Raw genomic sequence first — 27676 nt, forward strand, 5'->3', positions numbered from 1 at the left:
TGAATGAAGTGAAATATATGGGACATATATTTTCTAAGACATATATTAAGATGGTTTAAAACCAGATGAAGACAAAATTAAGGCTATTCTAGATATAAAACCACCAAAAAATGTGAAAGAATTAGAAACTTTCCTAGGAATGATTACATATGTTTCTAGATTTATACCTAATGTATCAGAATTGACATCATGTTTAAGAGATTTGTTGCAAAAACAAGTTATTTGGAACTGGAATGCAACACATGAAAAAGCATTTAGAAGACTAAAAGATGTCTTGGTAAATAAACCAGTTTTACAGTATTATGATATAAACATGCCAGTAGTTTTATCTGTAGATGCATCTCAAGAAGGACTAGGAGCAGTCTTACTGCAGAATAATTTACCAGTGGCACATGCATCTAAGGCATTAACAGATACACAAAAGAATTATGCTCAAATTGAAAAGGAAACTTTAGCTATTGTATTTGCGTGTGATAAATTTCACCAGTATATACTATTTGGAAAAAATATTACTGTGGAAAGTGATCATAAACCACTGGAATCAATTTTTAAAAAGCCATTAAATAAATGTCCTGTAAGACTACAAAGAATGCGTATAACATTACAGCCATATCAGTTTGAGGTAAAATATAAACCAGGAAAAGTACTTTTTATAGCAGATGCATTATCAAGATCATTCACTGATAAAGGATCTGATTTCTTTGAAGGAGAAATAGAAGCTCATGTTGGATTAGTTGTAGAATGTATACCAATGTCTAATGGTAAAATGGAAGTTTTTCAACTGGAAACAGAAAAAGATGAAGAACTACAAGTTTTAAGAAAATTAATTAAAACTGGATGGCCAGATGAAAAATGTATGGTTCCAGAACTGGCAAAACCATATTTTAACTTCAGAGAAGAACTATCAGAAGCAAATGGATTAATATTTAAAAATACCTGTGTTGTTGTACCAAGAAGTTTACGAAAAGATATGTTAAGCAGAATTCATTATGGTCATTTAGGAGTAGTAAAATGCAAGATCAAAGCAAGAGAAATATTATATTGGCCAGGAATGTCCAAAGAAATTGAAGATTTGGTACTGAATTGTCAAACATGTTTAAGTTTACAAAAAGCTAATACTAAAGAACCAATGATATCTAAAGAAATACCTAATGGTCCATGGGAAGTATTGGGAACAGACCTCTTTTACTTTCAAGGAAGGGATTATCTAATAGTTATAGATTATTTTAGCAAATATGTTGAAATTAGACATTTAGAAGATTTGTCAAGTGTAGCAGTGATAAAGCAATTGAAATCAATTTTTGCAAGACATGGTATTCCGAAAATAGTATATTTGGATAATGGTCCACAATATAATTGCAGGAAATATAAAGATTTTGCAAGAAGATGGAATTTTGAAACCAGAACTTCAAGTCCAAAATACCCACAGTCTCTAATGGAATGGTTGAAAGACATATTCAAACTGTCAAGTGAATGTTAGAAAAAGCTGTAGTTGACAACAAGGATCCATATTTAGTTTTACTGGAATATCATAACTCTCCTATTTCAGATGAAATTAAATCACCTTCAGAATTGATGTTTGGAAGAAAAGTAAATGGATTGATGCCTATAAAAGAGAATTTTGTCCAAGCTAAACGATATGAAGACCATAAACAACACTTACTGAAGAGACAAACCTTACAAAAAAGTTATTATGATAGGAATGCAAGACCATTAAAACGACTGAAAACAGGAGATCATGTTTACATAAAAGAGAAAGGGAAAAAACTAAATGAAAGAGGGAAAATTATAGAAGATGCAGAAAGACCACGTTCATATAGGATTATAAGAACAGATGGAAGAATTGTAGAAAGGAACAGAAGAGACCTTCTTAAAGGAACTAATCAGGAAGAGTTTGCAATACAAAACAACTATGAGAATGAAGTTATAGATGAACCCGAGATACATGAAAACAGTAGGAGCACTACAAATTTAGATGTGGCTGTAAGTCCTTCAAAATCTAACAGAAGTGTTGTGTCACCAAATAGTGAAAGAGGTATAGTATCATCAAATTTTTCAAATGGACATAACTACGTCACTCGATCTGGTAGGACTGTTAAGAAACCTTATTATTTAAAAGAATATGTTTAATTTTACTACTATTATTATTTTTTATAAAAAAGGGAGATGTTATATATGTAACTGTAACTGTATCTATTATTATCTTTAACCATAACTGTATAGTAGATGAGTAATGTAGAATAAACGATGTTTGTGTACATCTTGTAATCATCACTGAGCACGTAACCAACACATATAAAATACAACACAGGAAACAGCTGTTCATCAATAGTTATATATGGTCCTGGTTTATAGCAAGTTATTGAATTTTCAATAAATTTCTTCCAAACTTCAAAAATGAAACAGAATTTATCTGTTTGAAGGCATTCAGATCGTGTAGTTTTTTTTTGTTGAATCGCAGAAATTTCATAAGTTCTCTGAATCCATCTATCGCCATAGTATCATGGAAAAAAGGTGGACCCCAAACAACAGACCACAGACTATCAAGCTCTAGATTATTTGCACTATATATACCTCGAGCATATAAAATTGATATAAAAGCATCTAGTTCGTCTAAAGTTGTTGACCATTCACTTTTTCCCAGTTGCTGGTGAGCTTCTTCCTCTGTACAATTTTTGTTATGATGAAGCATAGGCTCTTTTATAAGTAGCCTCCATGAACTAATTGCATAGCCATTTTCAATATTTTGCTTTGCATAACTGGTTCGGCCACTCTTTTCTTAAAAAAACATTATGTTCAGCAATTCTTCCCCACGTACAACTTCCAGAGGTCATGCTTTTCCAACACGTTCCAGCATTTGTAACAAAAGCTCCAGAGTTCATTTCATCTGGATTTGAATCTGATAACTTTTTACGTTTATTTACACATTGTTCTTTCTTCCCAGAAGTGGTTTTTCTGTTAGTACGTTGTACAGGAAAATTAGATACGGTATCTTCATCCGAGGAAATATTTTCTTCATCTGGAGGCACATATTCATCATTTCTGAAAACAATTTCTTCATCATTATCGTTTTCTGATTCATTTTCCGATAATTGTCGCATATATTCAAGGGCCTCACTAACTGTTAATTTACACATATTTCTTCCAGACATTTTCACCTAAGATCAATTTTATCTCTGCGTGTAAACAAGGTGGCAGAAATCGAACAGACTGGTACACTTAAACTATCTCCAAGGCAATGCGAACAACCAGTGATGCAGTCATAAAGAACCAGATGTGTGCCCGTTAGACTACCGCACTGGCTATGGTAGTATTGCACCCATTCAATAGGCTGAAACAAAAAAACATCGGAGAGAAGACATTTCTTGAATACGCTAACCAGAGGCATTTTTCCCATACAGAATGATAACGGGAGGGGGGCTACAACACTGGCTATTACTACTACAACAAAATTCTCAGCTGCTCTTCTGTTATCAGTAACAACCTACTGACCCTGAAGTATTATTCTGCTTACATCTGGGAAATGGAAAGAGGACTGAAAAAGCTTTTCCCATTTCAGGAAACGTTGAATTGCAAATTTAGTACTTGTGATTATAATGGGGTCAAAATGACCCATTCTGCGGTTTTAGGTATAAGTATTAAGAATAAAAAATGATAAGTATTTAACGTATCATATTTTTACAGATTATTATTATAAAAATAGGAAAAGTCAAGAAATTTTTTTTCAATTCTGTTAGTAACTTTTTGAGAAAATCGGAAACAAAATTGCTTTTGGGTCAAACTGACCGCATCCATGGTTCTTGTGCTAATTTGAATATGGATTCTGAAGTACCCACAATACAGCAAACCATTTCTACTAAACTTTTAAGTTTGTGTAACTGTGAGGTTCATACCTTTAGTTAGAAAACAGCAACTGTTATTTAAAGGTGATTAAATGTTTGAAGTAATAGAATAATTATATACAGGATGATTCACAATTGTATGTACAAACTTTTGGGAGTGAGATGTTGATTAACTATTAACGAGAAAAAAAAATGATGAAAAACTAAAACGCCAAATGATGTTGAAAATGATTAATTGAGATCAGATAATAGGGTTGAAAATATATTTGTAATAGGATAGAGGGAATTCTTAGAGAACTGATAAAACATTTGTACAAGTAATAAGATGAAATGTTTCTCAAATGAAGAGTCAGCAGATATACAGGGTGTTTATAAAGTCCCGGACTCATTATGATGTTTAATAACTCATAAAATAATGAAGATATAAACAAACTTATGGCATTTATTGATTGAATAACTTATATATTTTTCTTTTCAGGTTTGAATATCTTTACTTTTCTAAATATTATCTGCGTGTGTGGTTAACTTCAGATTGCTTACCACCTCATTGGGATACCACAGTTCGTAGTTATTTGAATGACCATTTTACAGGAAGATGGATTGGGCGAGGAGGTCCAATTCCTTGGCCACCTAGATCACCTGATATAACACCACTGGACTTTTTCCTTTGGGGATTTGTAAAGGACAATGTTTACAGGAGGAGAGTATCGAACATTGATGTACTAAAAGCCAGAATTACAACCGCAATAGCCTCTGTGAATGCCGAGATGCTTACCAGTACCTGGTGTGAAATTGAATATTGACTTGATATTCTCTGTGCGACGAAGGGAGCACACATGGAAGTTCATTGACAAGGGTCATGAAATGTTTTGAGTCTATCTAACCATTTATGTTATTAATTTTAATTTATCTTTATTATTTTATGAGTTATTAAACATCAAAATGGGTTAGGGACTTTATAAACACCCTGTACATCTACAATATGGAGCTGCTATTGTAACAGGTGAGTTGCTATAGTTCCTGTACTGGGAGAACTATCTGATGAGGAACATTTCAAACATAAGATGTTTGCATGGCTGCATCAAAGATTATGTGAAATGGTTTCCATTAAACAAAGTACCACAAATCAGGAACAAATGGCATAGATTTCTGAAATCCACAAGATGGTATTTTATCATGCAGAAGACATTCTACGTGCCAGTACATGAGCAATTGCTATGCACTATGGTCTTCTCCAAATCCCGTCTGGGCAATCCTGAAAACGAATGAATATGTTTTGTATGTGCAGCATCCATACCATAAGCAGTACATACAGTATGCATACATAAGCAATACAGCCTTATGCAATACTGCAGCCTGATGATTAGACATCAGGAACAAATGGCATAGATTTCTGAAATCCACAAGATGGTATTTTATCATGCAGAAGACATTCTACGTGCCAGTACATGAGCAATTGCTATGCACTATGGTCTTCTCGAAATCCCGTCTGGGCAATCCTGAAAACGAATGAATATGTTTTGTATGTGCAGCATCCATACCATAAGCAGTACATACAGTATGCATACATAAGCAATACAGTCTTATGCAATACTGCAGCCTGATGATTAGACATCAGGAACAAATGGCATAGATTTCTGAAATCCACAAGATGGTATTTTATCATGCAGAAGACATTCTACGTGCCAGTACATGAGCAATTGCTATGCACTATGGTCTTCTCCAAATCCCGTCTGGGCAATCCTGAAAACGAATGAATATGTTTTGTATGTGCAGCATCCATACCATAAGCAGTACATACAGTATGCATACATAAGCAATACAGCCTTATGCAATACTGCAGCCTGATGATTAGACACAGAGAGTTGCTTTTGCTAAGTGGTATGTGCAGACTCCCTTTTCTCAGCTTCTGCTTTATTCATAGACAATACATACTTCACCATGGAAGATGACTACAATGCACATAATTTGCTGTGGGTTATGGAGAATTCCCATTCTATAGTTTTTGTATGTTCAGCATAGCACCAGTTCACTCTCAATGTTTAGTTCTACATTTTTTGGAAACACTTCATAAATCCATACTCTTGCTTGTTCATCTGGATGGATGGTGTTATAAAATTATTTTGGAGGAAATCTTGCTCAAACAGTTGAACGACCAATAGATTTAGCAGTCTCTGTGCTGATATGTGGTTCCAGTATAAGGCCCCAGCTATTTCAGATGTGGTATTCAGCTTTTAAATGTGACATTTGGACATTAATGTACTGGGGCATAGTGGCCTGTACAATCACTGGATCAATACTCCATGGATTTCCCCCCCCCTGGAATCACATGAAAGGGTCTGATGTACAACACTGTGGACAGTGAGGAGGATCTTGTTGCATGCATCTGCATAATTGTTGCAAATATCTGAGAAATGCCAAGAATATTTCAAAAGATGCTGAAGTTAAGCTTGTGTTGCTGCTGGTAGCCAAAACTTCAAACACTTTTGTGATCTCTCTTAATATTCAGATGGTTACATTTTGATAAGTAAAATAATGTTCTTCTTTACTAATGGGTTGGTCTTTCTTTTCTCACATTCTCTGCACACTTGCACATGATGATGGTGTTTCTGACTCTGCACTGATATTAGATACTCATAAGTTTTTTAGTAACTACCTTGTCCAGAAGTTTGCACACATGGCAGCGAATCATTCTGTCTGTGCATACAAAAAATGTTGGAACTAGAGGAATTTTTTTTAATAAACAATTTAAATATTTAATAATAAACAATTTAATAATTTTTTTATTTAATTACCAAATAAATAAAAAGTTTACAATCACAGAACAGTTTTTCTTTTTAATCAACAAAAACTGATTTGAAAATTAAAGAAACAGACTAAATTAGATTTCATGAATTGAAACATCTATTAGTATTAAAAATAAACACTAAATGTTTTAAATCAATTGAAACAAGGATTTTTTAAAATTCTTAATTACATTAAAACTAAGTATATTGGTATCTGAACACATTATTAGTTTTAGCACAACAATTTATAAGGCTGTACTACCCATGTATTGAATATCTTTTTATGACACAATACTGCCTATGAGTCAACATTAAATGCATTTTTCTTATCTGTTATACCAGTGTTTTTATCTTCAAAATAAATATTGTCAATAAAATGATTTTAAAAGGTGCCATTCCATTGCATTCTTTGTAAACTTAATCTTATTTCTGATGATCTCTTTTCATATCTGCATAAAACAGTAATGGATAATAAGAAATTTGCACAAGTTTATTTTATTTAGGCTAAATGTGTATTTCATATTAATTAACCTAGTTTTCTAATTACTTTGGTTTTAAGAGACACATTTTTTTTTATGTTAAAGTTGCTTTTATATCTAGAACTCAAGATTATGCAAAACATATAAACATATAAATTGATAAGGAAGTTTGAGTTATAATAACATGCCGAGTAATAATTACTGAAGTAGCTAAAGCATTAAGAATCTGTATAATATTTATAAATTTGCAGAACTTGTTTTGAAGGTTTCAATATAAAATCTTCTTTCAACTGCAGAATTGCACATGATGAAAGAGAAGCCAGAGATAAAATGAGGAATGAAGTTAAGCTATTGGTGTCCTCTACAGATGAAAAATGAAAACAACTATGAAATAATTTTCTTAAAAGCTGAGGGTAAAAATTGGAATTGAGATCGTTAACTAGAACTGAAATATTTTTATGAATGTGAAATATCTCTAAAAAAATCTAATTTGTGAATGAAAGATGCTTTTTGAATAATTTTGTCTGCAGAAAAATGGTAACTATGTTTTTCTGGCCAATAGTGTTGGGCAATAGTGGATTTATGTGTTCCTTTTTTCCTAACATATGTCTTATATTCTTTAGAGAAAAATTCTAAGGCTCTCTTAGTTTGACCAATGTAAATTAAACCACATTGGCAAGGCACCCTGTGTGTACTTTAAGAGTTCATATCTGGTCTTAAGCATGTAACTGTGAATTTGATCTTATCTTATCACTGGCTTCTTTTTGTTATTTGCTCTTCTGCAGCTGAAGGAGAAGGTTTTATACTTAAACCTTCAAAACTAATCCCGCAAATTTATGAATATTTTGCTCATATTTGTTGCTTTCATTCCTTCAATAATAGCAAGGAAGTGTTTAGCAGGTGTTAAGAAATTCTACAATTTTTTATATGGTCACAAATCTATAATGACTAATTATAAATCTCTCTTGGGATTTTTTTTCCATACACCAGGTACCATATACCCATGTTGAACCTACACATTGGTATAAGTTGAAACCTACACCAGGTACCATATACCCATGAATGTTTAGATGGGCAATATTACTGATTGCTTATGATTTTACTTTGCTGTACTGATCAGGTAAGAAAATTCAAAATGCTGGTACATTAAAATAAACTACCAAATGATCAATCAGACCCTGAAATTCTTATACCTCTTGAAGTTCTATTTCCAGAAGGTTTGAAGATCCTCCAATATCTATCCAATGAAATAGTTAAAGCATCAGTATGAGATTCTGTATTATCTCGTATACTGAAGTAGGTATTAAGGGAATGATCTGAAGTTTAATCAGAACTGTTTAATCAGAATTTCAGACATACTATATAGAGGCGTGTCAAGAATTCTCACTAAATTCCCATTCAAGATTTTTTTCATTTTCAGCAACATCTCTGTAACTTTCTTGACTATCAGAATATTTTCTGGATTTAGAACCAACCATACTAGTACATATTTTACATTAGCTGATTGAAGAATGGGGCATTGTCACCACAATGGAAAAATTCTGTTAGATCATTCTCATTTGTCACATTATTTTTTCAAAGATTCCATTTACTGGAAAATTCCACTTTTTGTTTGTAATATTCAAAAACCTCTATATTCATAGCCTGTTTCATGATACCTGAACTCAAACTTCCTTATCAATTTATATGTAATTTCTTTTTGTATTAGCAATGTATCATGAAACTGGTGACTAATGATGTGTTGTCTGACCAAATTTTGTCTTGCATCTGTCGTGTACTGTCATGTCTAAGCCTGAATTATATTAATTTAGTTATTTATTATACTTATGTCTACTTCTTGCATATGCTTAAGACTTAATAAATAAATTCATGCATATACTTAAGGCTTATCTGAATAACAAATCAGTTATTTTTAATTCAAATAGCACTAAATGCAATCTTTTGATCTATGATTATCATTTACAAAATCTATTTTTTGCATATGGAAAAATATTTCTGTTAGATTTCTCCTCGCTAAAGCCCTCAGCACTTCACAGCATAATTGTCTGAAAGGTCACCATTCTGTTTGGTATTTGATTACTAAAAATTAAAAAAAAAAAAAAAAAAAGTTGTTCACATTGCTGCATTATTCATTTCTTATGCTGCCATGAGCTGACAGACACATGGCAATGAAAGCAAAAAATAACAAAAATGATTGCCAAGTTGGCATCAGGGATATATGTTGTCTAAATAGGTGTAAAATCAGAGACGGATACTGCAGAGTGCCAGTTTGGGATGCATGCCAACTAAAAAGGTGACTACAAAGCCAAACTATTAAGATTTATGCTAATAAATGATTATGCTCTTCGGCATGGAGGTGTTTTATTTAGTGCCAAAGTGAAATTAAGATTCCTTCCACATGTTTTATTATGAAAAATGGCTACTGCGCATGCAGGATGCTAAAGCCAGACACTAAGCTTGGAGTTTAATTTTTCCCCCCTTTTCATAAATTTCTTACAAAAAAGTACTGCAGATTTAGAGTTACAGATATTGGATGCTTGGAGTTCGGACTCTATAACATATGGCAGGAAACTAGACATAATCTTGGAAAATAAAGTTGTGCATGTCTCATTTGCAGGATTATTTCATTGTGATATTTTTTTTTTAAATATTTTTTTTTATTATTGTGGCTTTAAAAGGAATTATTCACTATTCATGGAATTTTTAAAGTTACTGTTCCACACAATGATCAGCAGTTCTCTTCTAAATCCCATTCCTTCTTAAAAAAAAATACAATAAGACAAGTTTTTGCAGCATCATGCTAACCATTTTGAAAATGGATATGCTGAGAAAATGGTACAGACTACAAACAGACTACAAAGGATCTTTTAAAATGTATCAAATCAGATCATGGAAAAGAGAGATTAGTTAATTTCTTATTGAGACAGCATATAATTCCATCATCTACAGGCTAATCTCTTGATGAATAACTTGATGCACCTAAGTTATAGCTTGCGTAGCTTATATGTAAATCCTGCTCTGCCTTTTTGTTTGCAATCGACTGCACGTAAACCGGCTCAGTGAACTTAGATTTTATTCTTATATGTTGGTAAATTGTGTATTTTTTCCTTTAAAAGTGATTAAATTATGTTGCTCTTAAATTCCGGTTAAGGTTTCTATGCCTTTATTTAATCTGCATGCAATATTTGTAGAATTATCAACAATTTAAAAGTAGTACTAAGACTAACGAAGCCACCATTTTTGGATAAAACATAGTTTGATCTTATTGCTGATTTATAATCCAAGCAAGAGGGCTTTACAGATAAGGAATTAAAAAAGCCCCAAAACAGATACTTTGATCAAAGTGACCCTGTTTGTATTCATAGTTATGTAGACACCCAACATAGATACTAACAAAGGTTACATTACCTTCAAGTCTTCTATCAAAGCTAAAACTCTTTTTGGTGCAACTGTGAGACAATATCTCCACCACACGGATAGACATCTTAGATGTCTATCCGAACATCAACAATCTTCTGGTTCTTCTAACAATCTATTATTTTCTTCTCCAGACTCCAAATAGAGTTTCACTAAAGCTGACAAATCCTATCCTACTATTAATGAACAATCCCATGATCTTCAACATTAAACTCCAGGGCAGCCACATTGACATATTGTGAAACTTAAATGTTTTGAAGACTTTTACAACCTCAGGAAAAGGAATCTTACAATTTGTATGTACCACTTGGCAACACTTCCTATTCTTCTATAATTTGTATCTGCCATTTGGCAGCAGACCAATTCTGAAATAGCTGTATTCTAATACTGATTACACGCTGCACAATAAAATGTTTATCATTAAATAATGTTTGTTTATGCTTGTCTATTAATTTCTAAACCTTATGACACATTGCTTAAGAAAAATAATAATAAAAAATTGCTTTCAGTTTTACAATAAAATATTTTTTGTCTAGATGACAGGATAACTAAGATTCAATTAATTTTTTTCATAATTATTCAAATATATTGAAACATTTTCAGTTGTAGAGAAATAATTCCACAATCATAATTAATTTTGATCATGTGATATATATATATATTAAAGTATATTCTTCACAAGATTTTATTTAAAAGGCAAATCAAAAATTAAAACCACACTGATAGAAATGCAATTCACTTACCTTTTTGATTGTAATGAAAAATTAATAATGGAAACAGGAATCTCTTTCCCATTTTGTGGAGAGCAAAGTACAGATTTGTTAATCATATGATCATTGATAGAGTAAAATGGATAACGTAGGCTTTGACGGAAAACAGTTGAAAATGGTATAAATGCATAATGAACATATAGGCTATTTGTAGATTCATCTGCAGGATCCATTGTCAGATTATTTTTTTCTTTAATTGTAGGTCTGCGAACTGGTTGCGATAAAACAGAAAGAGGAATAAGAGAACACTGCAGTGACTGTAAGGCATCAGACATTTTACTCAAAACTTCTGATTTAGAAGTGCTCTGTAAAAAGAATGTCATTAAATACTATATATATTGTGAACTTGCAATTAAATTTTTATGCAAAACTACATAATAATTTGTTAAATATAAAGCACTCAAAATGGTCTATTAATGTAACAAATATGCTAGATGTAAAAACCTGAATAAAGAAACATATTTTAAAAATAATAATACTTCTTACTCATAACCACTAAGTACTTCAATTTTCTGAAGTTTGTATAATCTACATTTTTAAGGGATTTCGAAGCTTTGAAACACTTTATAAAAATATTTATCAATCATTTACTCTTGTTTATTCATGCTTTATAGCAGTAAAGCATGAATGAAATAATCCTCATTAAATTTGAAAGCACTTTGATTCTGCATTCTATAATAATAACAATAACAATAAAACCTATTTTAAGTGTATATAAAGACACATAAGAAAGAACACAGAATATATGAAGTTATAAAGGAGTGACAGACTAAGTCTCGCTAATAGTGCAGATAAAATCAGAATTAACATGCATACAAAATACTGCAGAATAAATTAGAACTAATTAAAAAAGATGGTAGTGTCAACAGTAAATTAGAATAGCATTTTCTTAAACATTATGTGCAACCAAATGAGAGTGAAAATGTTTGCCTCAGAAAATAGCAAATTCACATTATGAAAAAAGTTTTTTTTATGTGTAATCATTTAAGTAACAAAATTATATTTAATAACTGTAACTTTAGAAATAATATTAATAAGTATAACACTGTAAGGACTATTGTTCTTACCCATGATAGGAATGGGAATGAAAATATTTCAGTTAAACTGCACCATGAGAATTTATTTTAGCAATAAAAAAAGCCTTATGTCAAACTTAAAAAATAAATAAATAAAATTTAATCTTATAATATTATGCAAGGAAAAAATTATATGTAAAGTTTTCAAATGATAATATGAAGGGCACGGAATGCAATCAAGACTCTTTCAAAGAGCCCGGAGGTCCTGTTAAGTAACTTAAGTAAGCAGCTTAAGTTCTGAACCTACTGCTAAGGAAAAAACTACAGAACTATTAAGAAAATTACTAAAGAAAATATCAATGAAAAGAAAGTTTTGAAAATTAAAAATAAAAATAACCCTCTGGTGGAAATTTCAACTCTGCCAAAATTAAAAATGAATTATTTCAACTGCTGCATAATGCAGAGTAAGCATAGAAAGAGTGTTTCCAATACTCTGCCGACTGATGAAACAATTACCAATAGTAGAGAAGTAAAATAGAATGTAAAATACAGTCAAAAGTCGTTAATTCGGACACCCATAATCCGGAATGATCTATAATCCGGACCTCAAAGCTAAAAACTTTCTGCGCATGCGGCGCGTTGACACATGCGCATAGGCGTTTACGCGTGCGTGTAAGACCTTTACGCGCACGCGCATATGCGTGTGCAAATGCAGAATACGTTTTCGCGTGCGTGTTTAACGTATAACGGACGGTATAAGTTAAAATTATACAATTATCTATTTCAGTTAATGCTGATGTTTGCGTTATTCCTTAATCTTCGAATTGGATGCAGCTTATTATTTTTTGCAGACTGTAAGAGCAATTTTATAAAAGTAAATTTGAACTTTCGATTATGTTAATTTCCGATTCTGGAGCTCCCAAAGGATCTACAAAACGAAAGTATGTCTCGATGTCTGTCAAACAAAAAGTGGAATTGCTGCAAAAAATGGATAAAGACATGAAGAAGGTGACAGAGAGGTTAGTGAAAACGAAAAAATTTTGATTGCCAAGTTAGTCGGTATTCTCGGCACAGCAATTTGACTGGACTTTAATAGCAGAGCTTTTTAACTGAACAAGAAATTATGTCTTTATAGAATTAAAGAGAAAGTATTATCACATAAAACGAAACAACTTACATTGAAAGAAATGTTTAATAAAGTAAACAAATAAATATTAAGCTTCTTTTTTTTGTAAATTTTTATACCCTTTAGATCATAATTGTTCTTTATTTCCTAAAATACGGTTTCATATTTTTAATTTTAGAATTTGTGCATGCCATCTTACGAGATTTAAACTGATGATCTATAATCCGGAAAAATCGATAATCCGGAATCGCCGAAGTCCCGACGAGTCCGGATTAACGACTTTTGACTGTAATATGGAAATCCAGAATAGCCATACCAGAACCAAACAAAAGTCAAATAAGCTATCTGATTTTCCAATTAGTGAAAATTCTGGTACTGTTCTGTTATCAGGACCAGATCCAGAAATGTATGTATGTATGCATGTATAAATACAAATCCATGACTGTGTATACATATATAGTATGTACATACATACATATACATTCGTACATTTCTGAATCTAGGCCTGATAACAGCACATTACCAAAATTCCATCTGTTATAAACATTGTTGATCACACCAACAGGGCAGGTGGATGTTCCTGCATTGCAATCCGGCACCACCGATTACGAGACACCATTTGATGTCTTCAATTCATTTGATTACAGTCATATAACTTTTTACTGATAATTACAAGACCGTGAAGAAATAATGAAAATAGAAAAATACATTATTATATAAAACATACTTTCTTACTATGAATCTGAGCTTCAAATGTAATTAGGTATTGACAGTTTAAAATTCTGAAATTTCATACATGCTATAGACCTACGTATCAAACTGCAACTAGAGCCAGTTAAATAGCTGATTTTATAAAATGCTGTATCATTCCATTCTGAAATAAAGTGTTTTGAGAATAACTGGTAAATTAAAATTAATGTGCTAATAATCACAGACTAGCACAATGAGAAATTGGCAAAAATTATAGAAAAAGAACACTCAAATTTTTAAACAGAACAGAAAATACATATGCATAAATAATAATTATATGTACTGTATGTAATATTTGCTCTGTTTGGCCTAGAGATATCTTAAAAAAGTTCCTAAAAAGTTGTCGAACACCAAATGTCGAGATATCGGGAGTCGAGTTTGTGAGACTCTAAACACCCTTTAAGCGTGTAGCGTTTGCTCCTGCGCGTGCACTGCAGTGGTCTCGCGATAGTAGGAAGGAGTAAGCGGGCGCGCTGCATTGGAGATATATTCTCTCGCATGTTACAATAAATAAAATCTAAAAAAAGAAAGTAATAACTAAGTAAAGACATAAATATACAATTAAACTTACATATATTTTCTAATAATTTCGTTGGGTATGGTAAATTTTAAAACATGGAATGTTACAGAGGGCAACTTCACAGTCCGGACACCATATTCTGGTCTCTTTTCTAATCTTCTTACCGTTTTTATTAGACGCATAGCAAACAACACATCGTCTTGTTGGTTCTCGTTTGCAGGGTGTGGCAGGTATATAGTCTGCAAAGTGCCTTCCTGTAAGACACAATGGATCATTTTCATCACTTTTTCTTCCTTTTTTTCCCGTCATGTCTGTAGACACTTGATATTTACGTAATATTTCTTCAATGACTGCAGTTCGAAAATCCAACAGTTTTATATTTTTGTTAGTTACCTTGCTCTGTAGAATCGATGAATTGAAAAGACATTGATCAATCATATGCCTGAAAATTTTTTTGTAGTATACTTTCATTCTTTTCCGTACTGTCTCATAATAGGATAAATTTTGGTCCGCTCTGTCCACACCTCCCATTGATAAATTGTAATCGATTACAACCTTTGGCTTTTCAACATCTTTTCCATTACAAGAAACTTTACTCATTTCAATATTGTGGATTGTACTCAATAAATTAACATCTTTTTTATCTTTCCAGATTTTATTTTCACCAGAATGCAAAAATCAAACACACCAAAGTCTCCCCAAGAAATTATATTTCACTTTATGGAACTACTATTGCCATCTAGTGACAATTTTTGAAAACATAAGGATATGACGAGATATTTTCGTCAAACACGTTGAAATGCGGACTTTAAAATTGGATGACGAGTAGGACTCGTCAAACACGGGTACGGCGTAACACTCCGATGACGAGGTGAGTTCGTCAAGCACGCTTAAAGGGTTAAAAGTTTATGTGGAAGTTGCTTTAACACAGTGGAATAGTTGTGCTCAGGCCTCTGGTGATTACTTGTGAATAAAGACTTCAGTATATCCATAGTGTTGTTTTGTACCTTTTCATTTGAACACCCCTAACATATAAGACTTAATTCAATTTTATTATAAAATTGAAGCCACATGTAAGGACCATGAAAATCCACCAATAGATTGCATCAGCACACGATCAAAAATATCTGTAGGTTATAAACTGAGCTGTTTCTTCAGATAAATGCCCAATGAACCTGGTGATGCGAAGTCTTGGGAAACTTTTTAGTGCAAAATAGCCCACTATGCCAAACAGTGTCCTTCGAGTTTATATATACAACATTAATCCATCTGCCATCGTGATGGAGATGGCTTTTTTAACATAATATATGCTCTAATGTGGTTTTACTTTAAATGCAATCGAATAATTAAAGATGCTTCCATTAACCTATGGTATATACTTTGCACATCAGTGATTATATGAAAGTCATCGTGGGTGGTTCTGTAGGAATACAAACGTACTAAAAAATTTCTAAAAATATTTAAATATCAATGGATTTATCCAACAGTAATTTAAATTTACACCTACCAAAAAAATTAAAAAAATTTAACTAAACAAAAATATCATTATTCTAATTTTTATTTCAAACGATTGCTATGGTGACAATTTTCAAATAGAAAAATAAATAAATAAACTGGTAAAAATAACTGGATAACTAAAATAAACTTCATACTAAAATATCTTTTATTGAAAGCATTTTAAAGAAAATTAGTTCTTGAAATTTTTTAGTATTTCATTCTACCTAAAATATCCCCCAGATATTTAATATTAAAACTATGCTAGTACGATGATGGTGAAAATAGTTTGGATCAAAAACAAGCACCATAACACATTTCATTGAATATTATTTCTTGCATTTAAAATGAAAATGTATTAGCAGTTTTTAACAAGTCCACTTTTCAGCTCAGGAGGAAATGTTGACTGGTTTGACAGTTTTAAAAATCCATTTCTCAAGAAAGGTAAAATATTTAACACTTTTTCTGCTGGCTTCTGCTTGTGTAATTACAGAGAAAATTTGAAGACTGATAAAGGGAAAAATAAATGGTCTCAACACTTGAAAACTGAAAGCATCGCAAGCAACCATTCATTTATCAAATTATTGTGCTCTAATCAAATTGCGCTTTTCTCTGCAAAGCTGTAAACTTGATTTTTACATAGAGCTTCATCTACAAAATAATACAAAAGCTTTTATCGAACAAGTTTTCGTCTAGTATTTTGTTGATGGATGTTCTGGACTTATGTGAGCTATTAAATAGCAATAACAGAAGATTAAAGTTTTGCTGACATAAATTAATGACAGAAGAAGAAATTTTGTAATTACGTAAACTATAGTTTAATTAAAGTACAATAAATCTTCTACTTCCATCTAAAATTCAAGGTACTACTCTTACATGCGCCCTCAGATAGCCAAATGCAGCGATATGTGTTGTACATTGGTTTTTTGGCACAGTTACGTGTTCTGCGATGGTTTTGGGAGCGATGTTGGTTTCTATGGCAACCCTTTTTATGTGGAAACTTGGGATTTTACTGTAGTGGTTTCAGTTGCTAGTTGGTTCGTGTGGTATGTGGTATTTAAATGATTTATGATGCAATGGCAAAATTTTAGTCCCATGCCTGATACAACTATTTTTTCGGGTGGCTGCAAATTCTACAAGTATTTAGAAGATTGGTTTTGAACATTTATTTGTGAAAGATAGTATTTATTTTGTGGATAGTGAGTCTGGGCTGTCATATAAATACGATAGAGATTATATGGCGACATGTTAGAGCTACGTTGCCTACTTATAATCGGAAATGTGATTTTGTGTTTTATTTGGTGGTTTATATATTTTTCCATTATTGTTCTGAAGCGGGAGAAGATGCTTTTAACAAATTTGTGATGAAATTGTTTTGTTGATGTTTGAAATTAGTATTTCTGCTGTTCCAAGAAGCATTCATTCATGGTAAGTGCATTTTATTTTATTCTCGTTCTTATTTTGTAGAATGTTATGTTCATTGTTTTTTTAGTATGAATTTCTGTTGTTATTGTTGTTTTTTTGAATTGTTTGAAATTTATTTCAGTTGAATTGAGAATTTTAGTTGAACTTAGTAGTTTTTTAATTGTTTGAAATTTATTTATTTTTCAGTTATTTTAGTTTATTTTGTTAATTAGTGCGCAATGCCTAGATTGTGCAATTCGTAGAAGTTTTTTTTTAAACAGAACACTGTGTACATGGTATTCTTGAAATTTATTGTTGTTATGTTAATTTGTTATAGTGACGTGCGCGTAGTTCGTAGACTCCTTCACTGCCTAGATTGTGCAATTTGTAGAAGTTTTTTTTTTAAGTTTAAACAGAATACTGTGGTATTCACTATACCATGGTACCATGGCATATATATGAGTAGTTCCAAATTCAATACCAGAATACCATGGTATTCACTGGTACTGTGTAAATTTATTCTTGTTATGTTAATTTATTAAAGTGAGGTGTGCATAGTTTGTAGATTTCTTTGCTATTTAGATTATGCAATTCGTAGATATTTTTAAAGCTTAAACAGAACGCTGTGTACATGGTATTCTTTGAAATTTATTGTTGCTATGTTACTTTATTTAAGCTAGGTGTGCGTAGTTTATAGATTCCTTCGCCACAGAGATCGCGTAATTCTGTGATGTTTTTTTAAGTTAAAACATATCGCTGTGTGCATGGATTCTTGTCAAATATTTTTGGTTAGAAACTTTACATTTTTGCTATCTAAATTTTTTGTTTTGGATTTTTAGCTTAAATTGTGTGTGCGAAAACCACATTTTTGGAGACATTTTAGGCTTAAAGTTTGAAATGTAGACAAAAATCTTAGATAGTAATATGGCACCGTGGAGTTTCTCACCAAAAATTTTTGGCGAGGGCTTATATAAGATCAGTTCCAAATTCAATACAGAAAAAAAAGACAATTATTTCACATTAGAATTGAGAGTCCTAAACATTCTAATTTGTTCCCTTTCCTTTAATTTTAATAATGCACATAAGTTACAAGCTTCTTTACTATTTAGGTTTATTACTAAAAAGGTTCTGAGCTGGTAGTATATAATATATAAATACATTATTTAAATTAATTATTAATCGGGTTTTCAGCAGCAATTAATCCTAATTAATTACTATGTAACTTTAATTACTATTTGCAAGAAACTAATTGAAAAATATTTTCTCTCAGAAAAGAAGATTATTATTTACTGTAAATAGATGTTTTGGACCAATAACGCTGTAAATATTGCAAATCGCTTGCTTTCTTTGAACTTTGATGATGTGTAAAACACAAGTAAAAATAATGTAACAAAAGTTTTAAGATATTCACTCAATAATAATTCAGTGGCAGTAAAAAATTAGATTTACGGATATGGCAATACAAATGAATTCATTGATAAAAGAATATGTATGAGTTATATGTAGCTACTCCCAATTGAAAACACAACCTTTTGAAAAACAAGCCAATACAAAACTTTTTGCATTTTCCCTCTAATAAGAAGGTAGCTAAGTCATAAAATTAAAAAATTCTTACTTCGGTTCAGTTCAAACATAAAATACACAATATTTCTTTCATGCAAGTTGTTATTGTTTATGAGACACCCTCCCCCCCTTGAAAAAGGCCTAAGTTTTTTACAGAGTTATAGAATCTGAAGAACGTATAAATATGCATATTCTTACTTTATTTTATTCTTAAGGTAAAATGAATAGATGTTTTCTGCTTTTGGTTGAAAAAAGAGGACATTGAGCAATAATGCTAAGTAAATTTATATTTAACCCTTCGATGCGTGCAATATTGTTTTTATAATTTTTTTAACTAAAAATTCTAGAAATTGAATATTATGATCCTAGAGATATAAAATATGAATAAAAAAATCTACTCTTGCCCATTGTTTTGTGGGTGGTGGGTCGCACTGTGAAACCACCACACGTCTAGGACTTTGAAACTTACCTAGGTAGTAGGAAAAAAAAATTACCTTTCTCCGCGCACGTTTCCAACAAATGACGAAATTTACGAATTAGAAAAAAAAAAAAAAAATGCATGTAAGAATTGCATAATATATATATTTTTTTAACATTATTTTACAAACTAAATCATCAGAAAAAATTTTAAAATAAACATTTATGTAATTTTTCTATAGAAGTGAAAGTATAAGTACCTACATAAAAGGACGTTTGGTTACATGAATTAAAAACTCAGTGTTTTTTTTTTTTTTTTAAATTTCAAAGAACAAATATTTTTTGTGACACTGTTCAAAGCATGTTTTGTCTTTTTGGTAACATGCATAGACCCACATTGCAAGTTTCGCACATGTATCTTCTTCTATGATGTTTCTTCCTGGTGCTACAAAATGTACACTGATTGGATCTAAATTTCACTGGTATATGTCCAGCATTATTTAGGTTCTTTTCATCTGGCACATGAAATTTGTGGTTTTTTTTATTTAAATGGGAAGGCTTGGTCTTTTTGGCTTTGGAGCTATAAGTCATACCATATTTATATTTTATTGTATCTAGCCTCTCGACAAAAATTAAAATATCTTGAATGCAACACGAGGTGGCAGTTTTGCATAAGAAAAAGAGGGTTCAAGACAGTCTGTCATATTTGAGTTTAATTAGTATAAGATAATATGCAAAACAGACAATTAATATAGTCAAAAGTCGTTAATTCGGACACCCATAATCCGGACCTCAAAGCTAAAAACTTTCTGCACATGCGCATAGGCGTTTTACGCGTGCGCGTAAGACCTTGACTACTGCGCGTATGCGTGTGCGCAAGTGCAGAATACGTTTTCGCCTGCGCGTTTAATGTATAACGAACGGTGTAAGCTAAAATTATCTATTTCAGTTAATGTTAATGATTGCGTTGTTCCTTAATCTTCGAATTGGATCCCGCTTATTATTTTTTGCAGACTGTAAGAGCAATTTTATAAAAGTAAACTTGAACTTTCGATTATGTCAAATAGAATTTCCGATGCTGGAACTTCCAAAGGATCTACGAAACGAAAGTATGTTTCAATGTCCAACAAACAAAAAGTGGAATTGCTGCAAAAATGGATAAAGACATGAAGAATGTGACAGAGAGGTTAGTGAAAACGAAAAAATTTCGATTGACAAGTTAATCGGTATTCTCGGCACAGCAATTAACGGGACTTGAACAGCTAAACTTTGTAACTGAGCAGGAAATTATGTCTGTTTATAGAATTAAAGAGAAAGTATTATCACATAAAATGAAGCAACTTAAACAACTTACATTGAAAGAAATGTTTAATAAAATAAGCAAATAAATATTAAGCTTTTTTTTTTTTTTTTTTTTTTTTTTTTGTAAATTTAGATACCCTTTAGATCATAATTGTTCTTTATTTCATAAATTACTTTTTCATATTTTTAATTTTAGAATTTCTGCATGCCATCTTACGAGATTTAAACTGATGATCTATAATCCGGAATCGCCGAAGTTCCGACGAGTCCAGATTAACGACTTTTGACTGTAGTCTAAAAATTGAATTTTGAAATGCCTTTTCTCTTGCCCCAGCATCAATGCATTCCCAAGGCAGACCTCCTGGGTCTTGGGAGCTGTGGTTTAAGATAGTGGAGGGCGTGGGACATACACCTGCTTTACCTTTGTTAGACACCAAGTATCCCCGTCCTCCGTCCCCAGCAACCCCTCAGCAAAATAGTCAGACACTTGCTTCTTAATGCGGATGGCTGAAACCATGGATTATTTAGCCTTCTCATAACAAAGCATCCGTGAAATAAGGAGGTGGACACACACAACAACCAGGCCTTATGTGTAAGAATACACACTTAGTTTCGGCCAAGAAGTCAACTCTTTTACCTTTTACAGTTAATACAATCAAAAGTCCTTAATCCGGACTCGTCGGGACTTTGGCGATTCCGGATTATAGATAATCAGTTTAAATCTGGTAAGATGGCATGGAGAAATTATAAAATTAAAAATATGAAACTGTAATTTATGAAAAAAAGAACAATTATGATGTAAAGGGTATCAAAATTTGGAACTACTCTGATATGCGCCCTCAAGTCACGAAATTTCTCGCCAAAAATGTTTGGCGAGAAACTTCACGCTGCCATATTACTATCTAAATATTTTTCTATATTTTGAACTTTAAGCCTAAAATGTCCCCAAAACGCGGTTTTCGCACATGCAAAACCTACGCTTTGAACACACAATTTAAACTAAAAATCTGAAACAAAAACAAAAAATTTAGATAGCAAAAACATAAAGTTTCTAACCAAAAATATTTGACAAGAATCCATGTACAAAGCATCCTGTTTAAACTTTAAAAAAAATCTATGAATTGCACAATTTAGGCAAGGAACGAATCTATGAACTACGCACACCTCGCTTTAATATATTAATATAACAATAAATTTCAAAGAATACCATGTACACAGCATCCTGTTTAAACTTAAAAAAACATCTACGAATTGCACAATTTAGGCAAGGAATGAATCTACGATCTATGCACACCTTGCTACATGGATTCTTTTATAAAATAACATAATAACAATAAATTTCAAATAATACCATGTACACAGCGTTCTGTTTCAAAAACAGCAATAACGACAGAAATTCAAACTAAATAACCAATGAACATAACATTCTACAAAATAAGAACAAGAATAAAATAAAATGCATTTACCATAAATTAATGCTTTTTCGAGCAGCAGAAATAACAATTTCATACCGCCTTTAACATGCCGCCACGTAATCACTATCGTATTTACATGACAGCCAGACACACTCCAGAAAATTCATACTATGGTTCACAAATAAATAAAATCACAAATCCCTACATCTATCATGCACAGCCATTAAAAGTAATCTCCCAGACCCTCTTTCCACACCTCCAAATACCCACTACCCCTCAACATGATGGCCACAATGATATTTCCTTTTGCCGAACTTCAATTCAACAACGTCTACCATTTTATCTTTCCCTCCCATCTTCTCAGACACAGACGTGAATCAACGAGCTCCAGCGAAAGATTGTTCAACGTCAACAGGGTTGCTATAAAACAAGCAATTGTGCCAAAAACCAGCGCAGAACACATATTGCCACATTTGGTGAAATTAGGGCGTATATCAGAGTTGTACCCAAAATTTACAAAAAAAAAGCTCATTATTTATTTGTTTACTTTATTAAACATTTCTTTCAATGTAAGTTGTTTAAGTTGCTTCGTTTTATGTGATAATACTTTCTCTTTAATTCTATAAACAGACATAATTTCTTCTTTAGTTACAAAGTTCTGCTGTTCAAGTCCTATAATTGCTGTGTCGAGAATACCGACTAATTTGTCAATCGGAATTTTTTTGTTTTCAATAACCTCTGTGTCACTTTCTTCACTATTGGAAGCGAATTATAATGACGAGGAATTTGATTTAAATCATATCAAAGATGGAGTACATCGAGATGAAATACTACATTTAGTAAGGAATTACAGTCAAAAGTCGTTAATTCGGACACCCATAATCCGGAATGATCTATAATCCGGACCTCAAAGCTACAAACTTTCTGAGCATGCGTCGCGTTCACGCATGCGCACAGGCGTTTACGAGAGCACGTAAGACCTTTAGGGCTGCGAATATGTTTGTGCGCATGCGCGTTTAATGTGTAACGAAGGTAAAAGCTGAGCTAAAATTATCTAATTCAGTTAATGTTGCAGATTGCGTTGTTCCTGAATCTTCGAATTGGATCCGGCTTATTATTTTTTGCAGACTATTAGAGCAATTTCATAAAAGTAAGCTTGAACTTTCGATTATGTCAAATAGAATTTCCGATATATATTTACTAATATGTAATTTGTATCTACAAAGCGAAAGTATGTTTTGAAATCTGAAATCTGTTTATCAATTTCATGTGGCGGATTGGAAGTTGATCTGTCAGCACTATCCTTATCTTCAGGGCAGATGTTTTTATTTTATTTGGCTTATAATTCCTTACTAAGTGTAGTATTTCATCTCGATGTACTCCGTCTTTGATATGATTTAAATCAAGTTCCTCGTCATTATAATTCGCTTCCGGTAGTGAAGAAAGTGACCCAGAGGTTATTGAAAACGAAAACATTTCGATTGACAAGTAAGTCGGTATTCTCGGCACAGCAATTACGGGACTTAAACAGCGGAACTTTGTAACTGAACAAGAAATTATGCCTGTTTATAGAATTAAAGAGAAAGTATTATCACAGAAAACGAAGCAACTTAAACAATTTACATTGAAATAAATGTTTAATAAAGTAAACAAATAAATATTAAGGTTTTTTTTTTTTGTAAATTTTCATACCCTTTAGATCATAATTGTTCTTTATTTCATAAATTACGGTTTCATATTTTTAATTTTATAATTTCTGCATGCCATCTTACCAGATTTAAAGGGATGATCTATAATCCAGAAAAATCGATAATCCGGAATCGCCGAAGTCCCGACGAGTCCGGATTAACGACTTTTGACTGTATAAGCCAAATAAAATAAAAACATCTGCCCTGAAGATAAGGATAGATTGACAGATCAACTTCCAATTCATTGCGCGCCGCGGCATTTCCCCCACCGCAGAGCAGCGTGAAATTGATAAACAGATTTCGGAATGGTTAGAGAAATGAAGGATATGCCTTTATCCATTTTTTGCAGCAATTTCACTTTTTGTTTAATGGACTTCGAAACATACTTTTGCTTTGTAGATCCTTTACATATTAGTAAATATATATCGGAAATTCTATTTGACATAATTGAAAGTTCAAGCTTACTTTTATAAAATTGCTCTAAGAGTCCGCAAAAAATAATAAGCCAGATCCAATTCGAAGATTAAGGAACAACGCAATCTGCAACATTAACTGAATTAGATAATTTTAGCTTAGCTTATACCGTCCATTATACATTAAACGCGCATGCGTAAACGTATTATGCGCATTCGCACATGCATATTCGCAGCCGTAAAAATCTTACGTGCTGACGCATGCGCAGAAAGTTTGTAGCTTTGAGGTCGGATTATGGGTGTTCGAATTAACAACTTTTGACTGTATAAAGTAAGGTTTCTTAAACTGGGGGTTGTGGGACCTGCAGCACATCAAGGTAGGAAGTTAGATGGAGTGGCTCTAAACCGGTTTCCCCATACTCTGCTTTGAAGTACTTTCGATCCCTTCATTGGTGACCAAAACATTAGGTAATTTACCATTAAGTTCAATGGGTTTTGACACGATTGGATGTAAATATTTTGTAATTACGGCGTAAATATGCATATAAATGTATATATTTTCTTTTTCTACAATACTTCAGAGTCCTAAGTATATGAAAAGAATACATTTTTAAACAACATTTCATTCTGAACGGAATAAAATGTGGAGCTGCGGTTTTAACACAGCTCCACATCATAGAACAGTTTGCTCAGAATGGTTTCATTTGAATGAAATATTTCCTCAAGTTTTCGTTAATTACATTAGAAAGACATTTTAAGGTAATTCAATTTTATTTGGTTAAGTATTACAAAAATTAAGAACAAAGTTTATTGTATTACTAATATTAAAATTATGCATTATATCTTTTCTATTTATAGAGCTTCTTCCTAAAATACTTTCTCAAATATGACATGATTTTTCAGCTTCTGAGGCATCTTTTAAATCGAAAAATATGAGTTAATTTATAAATAATGCTCTATTTAGTCCATTTCAAATTAGAGCACCTTTTATTTTAATAGCGAAATACTTTATATAGTACTTAACTTTCCCTGAATGTTTCTGAAAGAGAATAAAATAAGGATTATTTTTTAAATATTATTTAAAACCTGTAACAGAGTTATTATAAAATGTAAGGGGAATAATTCTTTTAATTATACATATCAGATTTTTTTACCCTTAATTTCAACAATACATATTCCAAAACTCTTCTTTATTACTTTCTTAAGTACGCATCTCTTAGAAATTGCTTTACAATACCTTTTAACAGATTGCTTTCGAGTACGAACAATTCTTGCTCAACTAGTTTCATAACGTATTTGTCAACAGGATGTCAATTTATGTTTACAATTTAATGTTAAGGTTACTATATATTTAGATAATATTAATAATCATTATAAACTTAGATATATTTAATAATTAGATTTTTTTCACAGTTGTTTATGAATGAATAAATCCTTCATTTCGAATACATTTATAAATAATTTAATAAATATTTATGTATTTTGTTAAATGCAGATACATGCTTTTTGCAAGCACATACATAAATACTATTTTTCATTTCCCGCATGTGGAAATCTTTAATTTCTGTGCATTCACTATATTTTTCGAGTAAAGTAATTTACACTAATTTTAAAAAAGTACATGTTACAATAATATGCGAATGTGAAAAAAAAAATTATTTTATTTAAAACATTTGGCATTTGGAACATAAAATAAAAGTAGCGAATATTGTATCAAGAATCATATTGAAAGATGTATACAATTTTAAAGGTACGGTGAGGTATTTTTCATTAAGCATTACATTTTTGCTAAAATCTATAATTTTGTAGTTCAACAGCTTAGAATTTTATAAAACAAATTCATAATCAAAATTGCTGTTATTAGTTAATGAAAAATAATAAGACGTGATTTTTACGTAAATGTCACTAAACTATACAAATTGTTATTATCTATCACACTAGGAATTTTTCTTTTATGCAGAAGTGTCCCGTTTTTCGATTTGTATGGAACTGTCGTGTGTTGAAATACTATCAGAGCACTGTCAAGCAAGCTTCTGAATGTAAACAGAAAACCCCATCTGGAGACCAAAGCTTCGGAGCGGTGCTTCACTTCTAATGTCGGTTTGGTCACTTCTTCCTTTCTTACTTTCCTGCTGCAGGAGGATGTGGGGTGCCAAATTTTTTTTCAGTTTTGATATTTCTTTAACTTATAATAATTTTACAACTACCAAATATTTTTACACAATGTATCTGAAAATGGATAAAGATAAGACAATACAGACAAAGAAAAAATGAAAACGTTTTGACGCATTCTTTTTATAATATAAACGTTCATTTTCCTTGATTTGCACGTGATGTTTTCATTTTGTCTGTTACTTATTTAAAAGTTTCACATTGTTCTATGTCTTAGAGTTAGAAATTAAAGTTAATGACCTAAAAGTACAAGTTAAAAAATTGACAGTTTCACTCACGCGTTTGTTGGATTTGCACAATACTTATGGGGTCCTGAGGGTCATGAAAAAATCTCAGTGATAGAAAGTGGGTCGCGACTGAAAAAAGTTTAAGAAACCCTGATATAAAGCATCATTAAGTATAGAAGATAAAATTATGGCCAGCACCAAAATGACGCATTTACTTCTCATCATAATATCACCAAATCCAGGGTGTACTATATACTAGGATTAAACCTGAAAGAATAGATACTTAGTTCAAAAGAGTTGTCTTGTTTGATATGAACTTGAAATAATTTTAAAAACTTTAATAACATTCATATCTGAAAAGAATAAATGGTTGATCTTTAGATTATGGTAACTTGGCGATTTTTTGGCGAAAATTTGGCGACCAACTCTCCTACAGCAACCCTCTATTTTTTTCTTCGCGCCGCCATTTTGTCTTCATGAAGTAAAGACATGTTTCTTTTCTTTTTATCTACTGAACACTTCTTCCAACAATCTACTAGCCGAATTACACTTATGCTAGAAATTTTATCTAAGAAAACTGCTTAATCATGACAAATATTCACTGCAAAATTGGGAAAAAGTGCACAATACCATACTCCTTACGCGTTTTTCAAAATAACAATAATTATCTAAGAAAACTGCTTAATCATGACAAATATTCACTGCAAAATTGGGAAAAAGTGCACAATACCATACTCCTTACGCGTTTTTCAAAATAACAATAATTATCTAAGAAAACTGCTTAATCATGACAAATATTCACTGCAAAATTGGGAAAAGTGCACAATACCATACTCCTTACGCGTTTTTCAAAATAACACATGCACATAAACCAT

General features: G+C 31.8%; 1 protein-coding gene across 1 annotated transcript in view; it reads right to left on the bottom strand.

Moving 5' to 3' along the window:
- The window catches only part of LOC118186665 (uncharacterized), a 90488-nt gene that overhangs the window by 60081 nt on the left and 2731 nt on the right, over positions 1-27676 (bottom strand). Inside the window, exon 2 of the mRNA XM_085816007.1 lies at positions 11268-11599. Within this exon, the coding sequence (XP_085672133.1) occupies positions 11268-11599 (332 nt within the window). The remainder of the gene's footprint in view (positions 1-11267; positions 11600-27676) is intronic.

The sequence above is a fragment of the Stegodyphus dumicola genome, chromosome 4, assembly GCF_044657685.1.
Source record: "Stegodyphus dumicola isolate Sdum_Otavi_A_Nest chromosome 4, ASM4465768v1".
NCBI classification, from domain to species: domain Eukaryota; kingdom Metazoa; phylum Arthropoda; class Arachnida; order Araneae; family Eresidae; genus Stegodyphus; species Stegodyphus dumicola.